The following is a 14,879-nucleotide window of genomic DNA, read 5'->3' on the forward strand; positions in this document are numbered from 1 at the left end:
CTAAGTATTGGAGCCTCAGCTTCAGGATCTGCCCTTCCAGTGAGCACTATGGAGATACTGAATAATTTAACAAGGGTCCTTTACCACCCTACGATCAAATTTGTCATAATCCACTTCAGATCTGTGTTACTGAGTGTCTACTTGATCTATGAAAGGGTGATTCTCTGACTGCACAAAGATCTTAGCAAACTGTACTGAATCAGGCCATTGGTTCACCTAGCTCAAACTTCATATAGTTTACAGTCGTTTTCAGACAGCCCTACTGAGATTCCAGCGATTCAACTTGGGCCCACAGAGCTATGGCATTTCCCGTCCTGCTCCCCACATTCTGATTATGAATCTCCCGTATGATGTCTAGAAGCCTAAAACAACTTGTGGGCACTGAATTAATTACTGTTGCCTCATTAACATCTTCAGGTGCTTTGCAGAGCTCTAAATACCCCTCAGTAATGTCACTCAATTCTGAAAAGTGAATGAACCTGGTGTATAATGTTACGGAAATTACTTGGGGGCGGGGGTCCACATCTTTAAAGTTGTTAAATGTTACAAATATTATGCATAAATGTATCCTTTCGACTTGACAGCTCAGGGAAGTTACCTAGCTTTAAAAATCATATAAAATCAACTCCTTTGCCAGTTTCCTCCATTCCAATGCTATTTTGCCCTTGAAAAGGGACTCCAGGAAGTGCCCAGATGTGACAATTGCTGAGCTGACTGCTGGCCAAGAAAAGCTTAATCCCATCACCAGACTTGCCAAGGGATGCCAAGTTACCAGACATGCAAAGGAACTTGTATTGTACTCTGGGTGCTGGGACTTCAGAGGTGTTTGCCTATGCTAATCTTATACCTGGGTCTTGCCCTGACATGTCTGTTTATGCTAATCTTGAACCAAGGACTTGTCTGGACATGTTTGCCAAGGTTGAACTAATGCAGGGTCCCCAAACTACGGCCCGGGGGCCGGATGCGGCCCAATTGGCCTGCCAATCCGGCCCGCGACGACCCCTGCTGCCCGCCCGCTCTTACGGCGCGCAGCGCGGCAGCGCTCTTCCGGGTCGGGGAAAAAGCGCCAAAAATCCTTTGTGCGCATGCGTATGGGCCTCTCCCGACCCGGAAGAGGTCATTTCTGGTGTACTTCTGGGTTGGGAGAGGCCCATACGCATGCGCACAACGGATTTTCGGCGCTTTTTCCACCCTGGAAGTGCGCCGCCGCGCCAGTAAGCGCCCGTGTGCATGCGCACGGGCGCGCACTCCCCCGCCCGCCGGCCCGCACAGGCGCGCGCTCCCCCGTGCTCCGGCCCGCCGCGCGATCGGCGCAGTGGGAACCGGCCCAAACGCCGGTAAGTCTGGGGACCCCTGAACTAATGTAAGCCCTGTCTACCCCTCCCCTTTGGTGACATTTCAGTGATGTAAAGATGATGTATCAGTGATGCTGTGTGAACTGTATCCTGGGATGTGGTGGGAAGTTTTTAAAAGTCAATGTCACCCCATGCTCTGGGTTCAATTCCTCTTTGAACCTGTTGCGCAATAAACTTTGGTCTACGCTATTTGCTCCGGTTGCTGGCTGGGCTCCTTCTTTGTTCCGCAGGGACCCGCGGGCTCTGCCCAACGAGCTAGGTGGCTGAGCAGCCTCACACCTAGATTTTTTCCGTAACAATCAAGAAAAACTACCAGCTCTCCATCGGTTACATAAAATATGGAGTATCTGTTTTTTTAAGTCCTCTTCCAAACAAGACATGCAGGTGGAGCATAGCTCTACAGCAAACTGCCGCTTGCTCAAAGGTATGTAATTGTCAAGTGGGCAAGAGGCAGGAGATATAGACAAGTTGTAGAACCAATCCTGCATCAGGCAAAACAAGAATCATATGTCAGGGACAGAAGGCATAGTCATTATTTATAAATTGTAGTGTTAGGGGAATTAGGGGAATAGCAGTATTCCAAGCACTGGCCATCCTTGGAAGTGGTAATAATCCCTTCAGAAGTTGCCTGCATCAACTTTCTGTTGAAAATGACAGTTCTGTCTCTTCAACTATATTATATCTGACACAATGACCTAGTCCACTTAGAACATCAATAACCTTTCTGCTTCCCATCACACTATTTACTTTGCAAGTTTCCTCTTCCATTAGCTGCTTATAATAAATATATCATGAGGTAAATATTTCACCTTCCTTTTGTGATGAGAAATCAAGACAGATCTGGACAGAAAATGAGCTGACTTTCAAGTGTATACGAGGGTCTTTTACACTGGGGTGACTAACCCACAGCCCACCAAGAGGTTTTGGGAGGCCCCTGAGAATCCCATCATAATTCTGTAGCTTCTTCTTTTTTACAAACAGTGGGTTGTGCGTGTGCGTGTGTATGGGTGTGCACATATGTCCTACTCCGGGTAGATCCATTGAAATTAATGGACCTAAGTAAGCCACATCCATTAAATGCAATGGGTCTCCTCTGGCGATTCCCTCCACTTTTATTGTTGTTAATTACTTTCATTGGGCTTCTCCAAGTGCCTTTGGGTCCTTTTTAGAAGTCAACTGGGGCTTCCAATCTCTCCCTTCCAATCTTTTTTCCTCTGTAGCTTCCTCTGGGTGCTATTAATAAAATTTGTTTGAGGATGTCCTAAAGAACAGAAACCACAGCTCTGCAGAACAAAAATGGGCACATAGATTTGAAGCTCAACCTTATCAGTCCCCTAGGAATTTATGAGCTGTTCAGCTGCATAAGGAACCGTGTACGTTTCCCAGTGCTAACACATTATGAAATGCCACAGCCTTGTGTGAGAGTGCCAACATTCCTCATGCAGTATCAGAATGCCTCATTCAAAATACTCGGCAACTGCAGCTTCTACTGTCGTGCCATGTATTTGTGAATTACTATCCGTGAGTCACACTTCCTTCGGTCACGCTCCAAGTAGCACAAGATGTACATCAGCCTAAATAAAATTTATACACTTGATGATGAAGCCTGCTGTGTAGTCTGTTTCTCTTATCCAGTAAGCCTTGGTAACAATAATGGGTTATTTATTAAATGAATAAACCAAAGGACATTGTAATATGTTATTATTCTAATAATATTTGGCAAATATCCTAAGTGTATTGAATGCTTTAGGTAAATTATGTCAATAATCCTGAGAAGAGTGGTGGCACTTCTGTGGTGGGTCAGATCATGTGTGCCTAGTCACTTCAAGCAGGCTGCCAAGACCTCAGCAAAACCAATCATCTTGAAAGGACACTTGTTCTCAAACTTCCAAAAGTGTCACTTCTTCCTCTTGTACACCACCATTGCTAGCAAGCTGGAGTGCTCTCTTCCTCCCCTCCCCACCCCACTTTCCCTTTCTTCATTATTGCAGGATTTGGAGGGTCTCCTAAGATGCTGCCGCAGCAGCAGCCCCAATGTCTTGCTTGTTATTTTTATTTTTCACAGTGAAGCTCCTGACAAGTCACACGCACAATCTTTAATTCCCCAGAGTGTCTCACTCGGAGAAATGAAGAAGACAGGCGAAACAATTCAGAGCTTTGCTTCACCAGCAGCACATCCAATGAGAAAAGCTAATAACAAGAAAGACGTTGTGAGAGTGGTGCTACTGCCAGCTTGGTTGGTAAAGAGGAGGCAACAAGGGGAAAGCAGGCAGACAGCAAGTAAGAAACCCTCCCATTTTTCTAAACTTCGTTCAAAATTTATTAGAGGTTATTGGAAGCGCTGGGAGGCAGCATACCCAAAAAGCTTTTTAAGTTGTTTTTGAAAAAAAAAGACGATTTTCACACAGGTCCTGCCACCACAAAAACAAAACAAAACAAAAAACACAAGGTGCCACAGACATGACACTAAAAACATGGTGACCCACGGGTATCTGCTGGTGGATGGGGGTGGGGGGTGAATAGCGAAAAGTCAAGAGTCTTTGACTTACTAGATCCCCTTTTACCCAGACCTTACTTCATGCATCTTGTGAACCGCCTTGAGGGTATAAGGCGGTATACAAATTTAATAAATAATATCAAGCCTCTTCCTTCGCTTTTACTCCACAGAAGTCTCCTCTTAGGACACACAAAGATAACTGTATGACCCGATAACAATGAGAATAACTTAAGATAATAGGCGTCTTTGCAGCACTCCTGTGAAGCCTCCTGTGCTCGGATTAGTCATGTTGCCCCCGCCCGGCCGCCTTCGCTCCCTCCCTTTTCCCGCCTCCTGGGCGCTTCTAATACTTTAAGTCACATCTCACAGCGGGCGCCCGCGCCCCCTTCCCTATGGCCCCGGAGGCGCCACGCTCCTCCCTTGCCAGCGATTTCTAGGCATCGCAAATCAGACCCACCATCCCCAAAAGGATCGGCAGTCTCCCCCTTCCCCCACTCCACTCCCTCATCCCACCCCCGCCAGCGGCTGACTCAAGAGGCGCCGCCAGACTGACGCAAGGAACAAATAAACTTGCCCCTTCCGCGCCTCTCCCATTGGTAGAAAACCAGGTCCGCCCCCTCCCAAACTTTTCCTGCGGAGTTGCGGGGGGGGGAGTACCGTGGAAGAGTGCGTGCGGGGGAGGGGAGGGGGAAGGAGAGACTCCTTCAACCGCCACCTTCCACCGACTTCCTCGTTGCCCGCCGCCCAATCAGGAGGCTGAAATGTCCACTCGTCGCCCAATCCGGAGGGGCGGCTCGGCGTCGGCGACGCGGAACGCCCGGTTTCTGTGATGTAGCGGCTCGGGGGGCGCGGCGTCATTGGCTGCCTGGTGTCCCGGCCCCTCCCGCTGAGTGTGGCGGCGGTGGGTGGGGGGGAAAAGGCCGCCTCTCGTCTGTGAGTCTCGATCTGTTTACTCTTCGCGCAGCTGCGGCAGCGCTGAGTGGGTGGCGGCAGCAGCAGCAAGGGAGCGTCGGCGGCGCGGATCGGCACCTCGCAACACCCCCTCCGCTTATCTCCCTCAGCTCCTCCGCAGCCACGAAGCCAACCCCCCGCCCCATCCCCCCTGCGCGCGCACAAACACACACACACAGTGTGGGGAAAGATCAGGATCGAGTGAGGCCGCGAGGGAACTGTGGAGGGCCATGAAGACGGAGATCTCCTCGGCTGCGGGCTTCATCACCCGCCTCCTCCGGACGCCCGGCGGCATCGGCGACGAGGAGCTACGCTGCTTCAGCGAGTCCCTCCAGGAGGCGCTGCGAGGTGAGGCGGCGGAGGATAGGGGCGCCCCCCATGACTCCCAAACCTCTCTCCCCCCCTCCCCACCCAGCGCCGTTGTTGTTGTTGTTGACGACGACGATGATGGGGGAGTTGAAGAAAAAGAGCCCCGAGAACCCCTCAGCCGTCGCACGCGGGTGGTAGGGGAGTCGATGCCTCCCTCCTGCCACAAAGAGGAAGCCACCCCCCCCCCAAAAAAAGAAAGAACGAACAGAGCAGCCTCTCGTCGCTTCTCCCCCCTCCCCCACCCGGGTTGGATTTCGAAATATCTTTCCCCAACTCCTAACTGTCCCTTCTATGGGGTTCTTATGGACCACTTTTCCTCTCTCCTTCCCCCCAACCCCCCCCCCCCAATTCTCAACGATTAAATTCGCCTCAGTTTGAGCCTCTCCGACTTGGAGGAGGGGACTCGCGACCTGTCTCCTTGGAAGCCCCCCTTTACTTTCAGTGATAACAGTACTGACGTCCTCGTTATTTGTGTTTCTAAACAGGCTTCTCTCCCCCACCTCCGCCCTCCTTTTGTTGTTTTCTCTGTGTTTTGAATCCCTGTTCAGGCAAGACAGCTGAAGAACGGGGACTGTGTGCCAGAGGCTGTAACTCTTCTTCCTCTTTCCTTTGTTCCTTCCACCCTCTGCAGACCATTATAAGCACCACTGGTTCCCCCTGATGCCTTCCAAAGGCTCAGGATACCGCTGCATTAGGATCAATCACAAGATGGACCCCTTGATAGGAAAGGCAGCGGGTATGATCGGACTAAGCCACGAGAGACTCTTCCAGCTCCTGCCCAGCGAATTAACTCTTTGGATCGACCCCTTTGAGGTGTCCTATCGCATCGGAGAAGATGGGTCGATCTGTGTCCTCTATGAAGGCCCTCAGCCAGCAGTGAAGAATGCCAAAGCTCTTGAGAGCATGAGCAGCTGTAAAGAGGAGTGGAGAATTGGCAGAGCCAGCCCTTCCAAAAACTACAACATGATGACAGTTTCCAGTTAAAAAAATTAACATTCCCTGTACAATGATGTATGTATGTATCCCACTTTGATAATGAAGTTAGATGATGTAATTGATATGTTGATTTTCACCCCATAGTCATTAAAGTTGTAGTAGTACTGCCAAATTCTTTGTTTTGTGGCCAAGGGCTAATGTATAAAAACAGTTCTTTAACTGTGTACTTTTTCTGGATTGTATACTGTAAATGAAATTGTACAGTCAAGATGATTGTTTTACAGATTTATATTTTGGAAAAAAATCCTTGGCTATTTGTAATAAAAATGAAATTAATTTAAATCTTTTTTTTTAACAATGGCTTTTAGTTCGCAGTAGCTATCCCCTACCACCTCTGCATTTATTGAGCAATAATTGGAGGGGGGGGTATAGGGAGGAGGCAATGTGGGTGGTGGGAATTAGAAACTCTGACCAACTGGAATTTTTAAACCTCTCTAGTGACTTGGCAGCACAGACTATTTCAGGATCATAAACACAGCTGAACAGAACAAATATGAATTGTCTAATGTAAATATCCAGGCCAGCTTTTTATTCCCAAACAGCTGTCATGCATGGAATCAAATTTCTTGGAATTAAAGTTCTAGGAATGTACTCCATAGTTCTTTCCCACTTGTCCAGGAAAATACCTTTTTAACATCTATTTACATCAAAAAGTATTAGATAAAAATAGGTCAGTTAAAACAGAAACATATTTTGGTTTATATAACATCACAGTGAAATAATCTAATGTGTATAGTATGCACATTACAGAATGTACAGTAATTGTTGTTAAAGCTTTTCTAGAATAACCTGAATCTAGGAATCTGCTGCCCTAAATGGAAATTATTGTCTTGATCCCAAACACCTTTTGTGGAAGTTCCATTCATTTCAGTAGGAGTTATTTTCATATAAAGTTTTTGGGATTAGGATGCAAATTTTATGTTAGCGTGCTGCTTCATGTTTTAAAATATTTTAATATGTTAACTACTAACTCCCCTTTTTATTTTCTATTTAAACATGTTTGTCATTCACTAAACATTAAACACCACTCAAAATTAAGTCATTCTGCCCTGCCCCAACAGTCTCCAAAGCCAAGAACTGATCCAAACACTACCTTAGATAGCCTAAGGCCTTTGGTCATGCTAGGTGGAATTCTTAGTAGTTTCTGAAAGAGCAATGTAGACAAACCTAGCAAAATATCACATTAGCATGGTAAAAGAGAAAGTTAAGGGGGCAAGTCTGGGCAAATTCAAAGTGATACTTCCAACTTGGCTGAAAAGGTAGTGGGAGTAGGAAAACTGTTTTAAGTTTAACATTTGATTACGGGAATCTAATACCTGTTTTAAGTAAGAGTTACTTCTAATAAAAGCTATTTTTAAAACTTAGGATGTAACATTTCAAAATACATAATGGATAAAGTCTGCTTCTGAATAATATATTTCAATAAATTGCTTCAATTATCTCTTGTTAGCTGACAAAGCTCAGTGAATTCAGTGGGGCTTTTCAGTAGGAAGGCTTTGGACTGGAACTTCAGTTAACAATTCTGTGCATTGATAACAAAACAAAACTTACTGAAAATCATTTTATTTTTATTTAGTTAACACTGCTGATTTTTATTGTATTGCAATGATTTTTGGTTCTTGCCAATGAGCGGAGTCGCATGAAAGTTGTGGTGACCAAACGCTGGAGAGAAAACAGAAAAATAATAATCCTAATACATCTTTTGTTTTCAGACAGGTAAACCTCAGTCTAACTGGAGCTCAAAGAAAGGGAGCAGGGGAACCTCTATTACTGTTAGCAGGCAGGTCTGGTTCTGGAGTTGGGTGGCCTAACTGTGTGTGTGTAGGAGGGTGCTATCAAAGCCACATTAAAAAAAAAACTACATGGAGCATCAAATTAGAACATTTGATGTTTCTCAACCCTCTCCCTGGAGGAACAAAGATTGTTACATTAAAAGGCAGCTGTGACTCCCCCGCATACCAGAGTTGGGAGCAATAGCCCACAGCAGTCCATGTAGATCCTGGAAGGTTTATACAGAGTAGGCGCTGAAGGTTTATAAAGAGTAGGTGCTAAGAGAGATGGGGAGGAACAATCTATATTCAACTACAAAAGCCCTAACAGCATCCACTAGGCTTTGGCCAATGTCACTCACAAGAAACATCTCACCCTTCAGGCAGCCGTAACAGTCTCTGGATTGCTTGGCATTGGAGCCACACATGTCCTTCAGCCATTCATGGAAGAGGTCCTCATCCTTTAGCACTAAGAACTGCCCCAGAACCACATAAGCCTTGTCAAAGTCTGACTTCCAGCTTCCAAGGACTTCTCCAATGCCAGCTGAAGTACCAACAGACTTGTCCCCCCCATGGGGGGTGAGGGACAAAGTCCTGATGCTCTTGTCTGATGATCATATTGCCTGGAGCTCTGACTGCTTTCTCTCCTCAACTGTCGCTCCTGCCCCCCACCCCCAAATTCCTTTTAGGATTCTGAATAAATGTTAGTGAGTGGCCTATAGGTTGGAAACATTTCTTGTCGGAGCATATTTCCAATATAATGCTTCAAGCTGTGAGCCTTGTTTTTTTATATACCGGTACTTAAAACCAATAACATTGATTGGCAGTAACAACATTTTCTCCCCTGTTAGATACGGGTATTATACATAGAAAATCAAGAAACTGAATTTTAAGTAACATAAAGGCAATCTTCTGATACCAAGACTCTGAACATTTTACAATTACTTCCCAAATGCTTTCTTATGCTCTCATAGATCCATGAAGGATAGAAGTAGATCTGATAGAAGTAGTGTGGGTCAGAATATCAACTGGAAACAGCAGGATTAGAGAAGTCTTACTTGTGGTCTTCCCATAGGCGTCCGTTGGCCACTGTGAGAACAGGATGCTGAACTAGATGAATCATTGGCCAAATCCAGGAGACTGTTCTTATGTTCCTTGGCAAAATGATTTCTGATGTGAGTTACAAAGCAACAGTTCTGTTACTGTACGTAAGGAGAACTGGATTGTTACCTAATTCATAGAGGCATTTTAAACACTTCTGTGCAAGGCAAAATGTTGCAGTGCAATCTTACACATGCCTACTTGGAAGCAAGTTCCATCAAATTCAGTAGAAAACTTGCATCGGCAGCTGAAGAGTCACAAAAAATTATGGGTGGAGTTCAACATGGTGCGAAGGCAGGCATTCCGTTAGTGCAAGGATATATCCTTGTGCCACAAATACCCCCCTCCTCCCTTGTGTCCCCCAAAATACATTCTAGGAGTTCCCCCAACCCTCTGAAGCAGACTTGGAGACCATGCAAGGTGTGTGCAGGGGAGGCAGAGGAGGGGAGATTCCTATTGTGCAAGTGAAAATTGTTCCACTTAGACATTTATTTAGTTGACTACCATCTTGTGTTTGTAATATTTATTACTAGTGTGTTGTAAATGTGCATGTAAAAGACACACATGCTATCAATGGGAGATAACCAAATGTGAGATAACCAACATTAGTTATACTCACAGAAGACTCATTCAAATTGGACAAATTGGATTTCATCCTATATGTGTACAAAGCATTTCACTTCATAATACATATGAGTTTCTAGGAAGTTCTGTCAAAATTATAGGAATATATAACCTTAAGACTGCTCTTAACTAGGGTTTGAAATATATATATGATCATTGTTTGTTTGATTTTAGCCTTGAGACACCAAACAATGTACTTCCCTAAGACATTTTTCTGAATTAGATACCTATTTGTCTTCAAACGTTATGTGTTGTAATGCAGTGTTCTATATTACCGTACTCTAGTTCCTTCGTACTGCAATCCTCTCAGAGTAAGTCCCATTGAATATAGTGATACTCTTAGTAAATATGTATAGGATTGCACTATCACTAGAATTTCTCTGCTAGTGTTATTGTAGATATAGTTCTAGTAAAAGCACACTTTTAAAAAGCTAATGTAGTATAATTATTATAAGCTTCTTCATTAAGCCAACTCAGGTTGTTTAATACACACAAGGGTTGGGGGGGGGAAGATTTGGTATAATGACATATTTAAATCTACCTATCTACTTATATAAAAACTTGCATAAAATTACAAAAATAAAAACAAGATCAATTCTGACAGAAATGATTGTGTGAAAATAAGTGATGGTAATACTTACAACATTAGTCTTTATGGTCTGTCTTGTAAAATCTACACCAAAAACCAGAGAAATGCTGTCATTTTAATATTTATTAGGTGACACCCACTTATGACTGTCCACTGAAAAAAGGAATCTGCCAACAACAAGGTCATTTTCCAAACAAGGAAGGCCATTTCTGACAACACTCTTCCCCCTCTGCAGCACTCTGATGCATCTAAAAGCCTGTTTAGATATCTAGAATTTTGATGTGTGTTTTAATCTGTTTTAAGTTTATTGCTGATTACATTTTAAAAAATGCTTTAAGTTGTTTTTAACAATAATTTTATGGTTTTCTTTATTGCAAACTGCTTGAGGTTTTTTTCTCCAATCAAGCAATATAGACATTGTATGAAATAATGATAAATAAAACAGTTCCAGAGGGCTAGGGATGAAATGGGGTGTGTGTGTGTGTGTCACAAAATGACCTCCTTTCCCATTCTGCTAATGAGACTGTTGCCATCCACGAGTGGGCAGTCATCATTGAATGTCAGCCAACAGAAAAGTCCAGGAGAAAGGAATGAAATCCAAATGTAAAAGCTAGACCAAACAACCAGCATAGAAAAAAGCTGGAGATGTTTTACATATAGTGGAAAGTAACAAGGGTGTGGGTGTTTGTGTGTTTTTAAAACAGCAACTCTGCTACACTATAAATCCCAACATATTCCAGGGGTGTCTACTATACTATTAGTATCTGCTGCCTTAGATGTTATGTTTTTATTGCTGCTGTTTTTGCTTCTACCATACTGACGATAAAAGAATTTGGAAGTTCCATAATATAACTGGATGCTGTGAACCTTTATTCAAGCAAGTAGCTGTTTTGCAATTGAAAATGACTGGCTTGACATGACTAAGGATGACACAGGAAGAAACTCTAGATCTCAAAGGGCAAAAGCAGAAAGGGCGGTGGGGCACTCAGTCAACAGAAACTATGAAGTATCTTTTTTTCTGCAATAACCTGTTTTTTGAAGTCGTATTTCAGTAGATCCTAATGCAGTTGCTGGAATTCCATGGAAAATAACTGCATGCAATTCAAATCAAGGAATGCTCAGTTGTATGACAAACCAAGTTAATATCTCTGTATTACGGTAGGTAGTCTGAGTCTCTTGGCAGCGATTTTGTTCTCTGCCAAGGCTGGCATCAGGGCTAAGCATCATTTGAGACCTGTCAAGGTGCACAGCCCTGCAAGGGGACCACGGTTGACCCCCAAACCTCCTGCTTCTTTTCCTCCTTGCTGTGCTTTCACCTGCCTTTCCTGAGCATGCAAGAGGGAGGAGATAAAGCAGCATCTTTCAGTTGCCCTGTGCTTTCCCTCTCTCCTCAATCTGCCCAGAGGCAGAGTGCAAGTAAACAGGCACTGTGGGCTTCATTGAGGAGATGGCCCCTCAAGGCCCCTCAAAACTTGGAGCTAATACCATTCTCTACATGCATTATTCTTCCTGTTTCAGGACTAAAAAGGTAAAGGTAAAGGACCCCTGACAGTTAAGTCCAGTTGCAAACGACTCTGGGGTTGCGGCGCTCATCTCGCTTTATTGGCCGAGGGAGCTGACATTTGTCCACAGACAGTTTTTCCGGGTCATGTGGCCAGCATGACTAAGCCGCTTCTGGCGAAACCAAAGCAGGTTACACCTATTTCTCATTCTCATTTACTATGAAATAGATTTGCAGAAAGCAGGCGTAACTCCCGGAAAGTGCTTTTGACCTCTGCCTTCTCCTTGTCCCCACAGAGACACATATAGCTTCCTGAACTCACCCTAACAACACAATGCTATGATTACCTATTTTGATGTCTGAACCCATTGCCTCAGCTAATGCAGCAGGACTTTTTAATTGATAACTTTTGAGAAATATTAAAAAAAAAACCCACTTTGTAGCATTGAATTAAGTCAGTCTTTCACATTCACTTGTGGTGGATGTGCCATGGAGAAGGGGGTGACAATCAGAGTCTATGTTTCTCCTACCTAACAGTATTTATTGCTCACTGAGGGCATTATTTTATTATTGAGTGTACAGTAGAACCTCGGTTTATGAACACCTCGGTTTATGAATTTTCGGTTTACGAACGCCGCGGACCCATCTGGAACGGATTAAATTACTTTCCATTACTTTCAATGGGAAAGTTCGCTTCAGTTTATGAACGCTTCAGTTTATGAACAGACTTCCGGAACCAATTACACCCATGCTTCGGGTTAAGTACGCTTCAGGTTGAGTACTCCGCGGACCCATCTGGAACGGATTAATCCACTTTCCATTACTTTCAATGGGAAAGTTCACTTCAGTTTATGAACGCTTCAGTTTAAGTACTCCGCGGACCATCTGGAACAGATTAATCCACTTTCCATTACTTTCAATGGGAAAGTTCGCTTCAGTTTATGAACAGACTTCCGGAACGAATTATGTTCATAAACTGAGGTACCACTGTATCTTGTAGGTTGTTTAAAATTATGTTGTGAGCTACACTGAGGGCCTTTGGAATGAAAGGCAGGTAAAAATAATAAATAAATACATAAACAAATGAACAATATAAACAAGCTGTATGTATTTAAAGCGTTCTCTGTTGTGACTCTGTTGTGACCACTCGAAAAAACAAACTTTGAATGTACATGCAGAGATGCTCACACAACCGAGTTGACAGAGTTTTTAGCAAAGAAACAGGCTACCATATGATTAGTCATCATAATGGCTGATATCCTCATATCCACTGTTCCTAATTGTTATGCCCGTCATGTCCAGCATAACAGCAGGGCTGTCATGTTCTTATGTTATCTACATATGGTGACATGGGTGAAATTGTGCAAATTCAGCATTATATTGGCAGGAAAAAATAGCACTATGACAGCAAGGGACAAATTGTGAAATTAAATGGAACGCAACAAGAGTGACTGGTGCATGAATACATTTCTGATATTTTGTCTAAGGACCTTATAAGGCCATTCTTGTTTGTGAAATAAATAAAACACAACAAAAAGTACACAAACAAACTGAACTATTTCCACATAAATCATAGATCTAAAATAAACAAACAAAAAATAATATCAATAACAGCAACAACCCCCCAACAAAAAACCCGAAACAATACCCCAGCCCAATAGTCTCATCCGCAGCCTCAGCTTTTGTAGCTGGAGTCAGTCAGGACCCCACTCTCCCTGGCCAATTGGGGAAAGCACTGCAAGGCAGGGAGTAGGTCTTCCAGGATTCCCAGCCAATATGGCAACCCTCCCACATGACTAGACAGCATTTTGACATTTTTTAAAAGTTAGTCATCAGAGCTGTATCAATCACTTTGTTGTATTTGTGTCTCATGGGATTAATCATCGGAAACATGTTTAAAACTGAGTCATTTGCTAACACCTTTAACCAATCCTGGGCATGGCTGGAGTTGCTGATTAACAACTACTACTGGGATACCTGTCCTTATGACAAACAGGAGATGCTTAGCAGTATCTCCCTCACCTACCCTGCTCACAAACACATCTAGCTTCCGAATTCTGGCTTGTTTGGGAGCCATTAAGTTCCCACTTCACACATATATATGGGATGTGAAACACAGAGCAGTCAAATACAACATCCCTAGAGTGGACATAAAAAGGGGATATCTGGACCAGCCAGTTGGAACTTCCTGTTTCCTCCTAGGCTGGGACAGACTTCCTCTGCATGTGACCAGAGGTGGGCGTGGCCTCACCTGTGCAGGTAAGGACAAAAGCACAGGGAAGGAGAGCCATCTCTCTCTCTGACTCCATTCATCGAAGAAGCAACATCTTCTTAGTCTGAGATGCTCTCTTGGCCAGCCAAGAGAGGACAAAGGAGCTATCTCATTATGGGATAGTTTCCAGGTATATTACTTTTGTAACAAGTCTGCCTTCTAGGATCCATTTGTGAATAGAATAAGTGAGTGAGTAAACTTTTTATACTTTTATAGGACTGTTCTGTGTCTATCTTTTTATGAAGGACTAAAGAGGTGGCACTGTGGGTTAAACCACAGAGCCTAGGGCTTGCCGATCCGAAGGTCAGCGGTTCGAATCCCCGTGACGGGGTGAGCTCCCATTGCTCGGTCCCAGCTCCTGCCAACCTAGCAGTTTGAAAGCACGTCAAAATGCAAGTAGATAAATAGGAACCGCCACAGCGGGAAGGTAAACGGCGTTTCCGTTTGCTGCTCTGGTTCGCCAGAAGCGGCTTTGTCATGCTGGCCACATGACCTGTAAGCTGTATGCCGGCTCCCTCAGAAAATAACGTGAGATGAGTGCCACAACCCCAGAGTCGGTCACGACTGGACCCATAGCTGCCAAGTCTCCCACTGAAAAATGTGGCATCATCAGCGGTGCAGCACCGGAAGTCGCTTCTACGCATGTCCGGACATGTGTAGAAGCGACTTCCAGTGCTGCGCTACCCATGTATGGGCACCGGAAATTGGGCGGCACCAGCACCGGAAGTCACTTCTACGCATGTTCGGACATGCGTAGAAGCAACCTCCGGTGTCGCGCTACCCATGTCTGGGCACCCGAAATCGGGCAGCGCCAGGAACCAAAATGGAGCCTCCCTGGCAGGTAGGAAATCCGTG

General features: G+C 44.4%; 1 protein-coding gene and 1 long non-coding RNA gene across 2 annotated transcripts in view; one reads left to right on the plus strand and one right to left on the minus strand.

The window, feature by feature from the left end:
- Positions 1 to 4,809: 4,809 nt before the first annotated feature.
- Positions 4,810 to 6,450, plus strand: LOC118080648 (protein BTG1). The gene is made up of 2 exons (XM_035106187.3): positions 4,810 to 5,151; positions 5,804 to 6,450. Exons 1-2 carry the CDS (start codon positions 5,034 to 5,036, stop codon positions 6,154 to 6,156), a joined length of 471 nt encoding a protein of 156 aa, XP_034962078.1. The 5' UTR covers positions 4,810 to 5,033; the 3' UTR covers positions 6,157 to 6,450.
- A 1,265-nt stretch (positions 6,451 to 7,715) lies between these two features.
- The window catches only part of LOC148686919 (uncharacterized), a 7,851-nt gene continuing 687 nt past the window's right edge, over positions 7,716 to 14,879 (minus strand). Inside the window, exons 2-4 of the long non-coding RNA XR_015948448.1 lie at positions 10,304 to 10,335; positions 8,996 to 9,107; positions 7,716 to 7,830 (exon numbers count right to left, since the gene is read on the minus strand). This is a non-coding gene — a long non-coding RNA (uncharacterized LOC148686919). The remainder of the gene's footprint in view (positions 7,831 to 8,995; positions 9,108 to 10,303; positions 10,336 to 14,879) is intronic.

The sequence above is a fragment of the Zootoca vivipara genome, chromosome 2 (genome assembly GCF_965207765.1).
Source record: "Zootoca vivipara chromosome 2, rZooViv2.hap1.1, whole genome shotgun sequence".
Taxonomy (NCBI): domain Eukaryota; kingdom Metazoa; phylum Chordata; class Lepidosauria; order Squamata; family Lacertidae; genus Zootoca; species Zootoca vivipara.

Coding starts and splice junctions, on each gene's coding strand:
- LOC118080648 (XM_035106187.3), top strand. CDS start 5,034: ATGAAGACGGAGATCTCCTCGGCTGCGGGCTTCATCACCCGCCTCCTC. Junction 5,152..5,803: donor CCTCCAGGAGGCGCTGCGAG/GTGAGGCGGCGG, acceptor CACCCTCTGCAG/ACCATTATAAGCACCACTGG.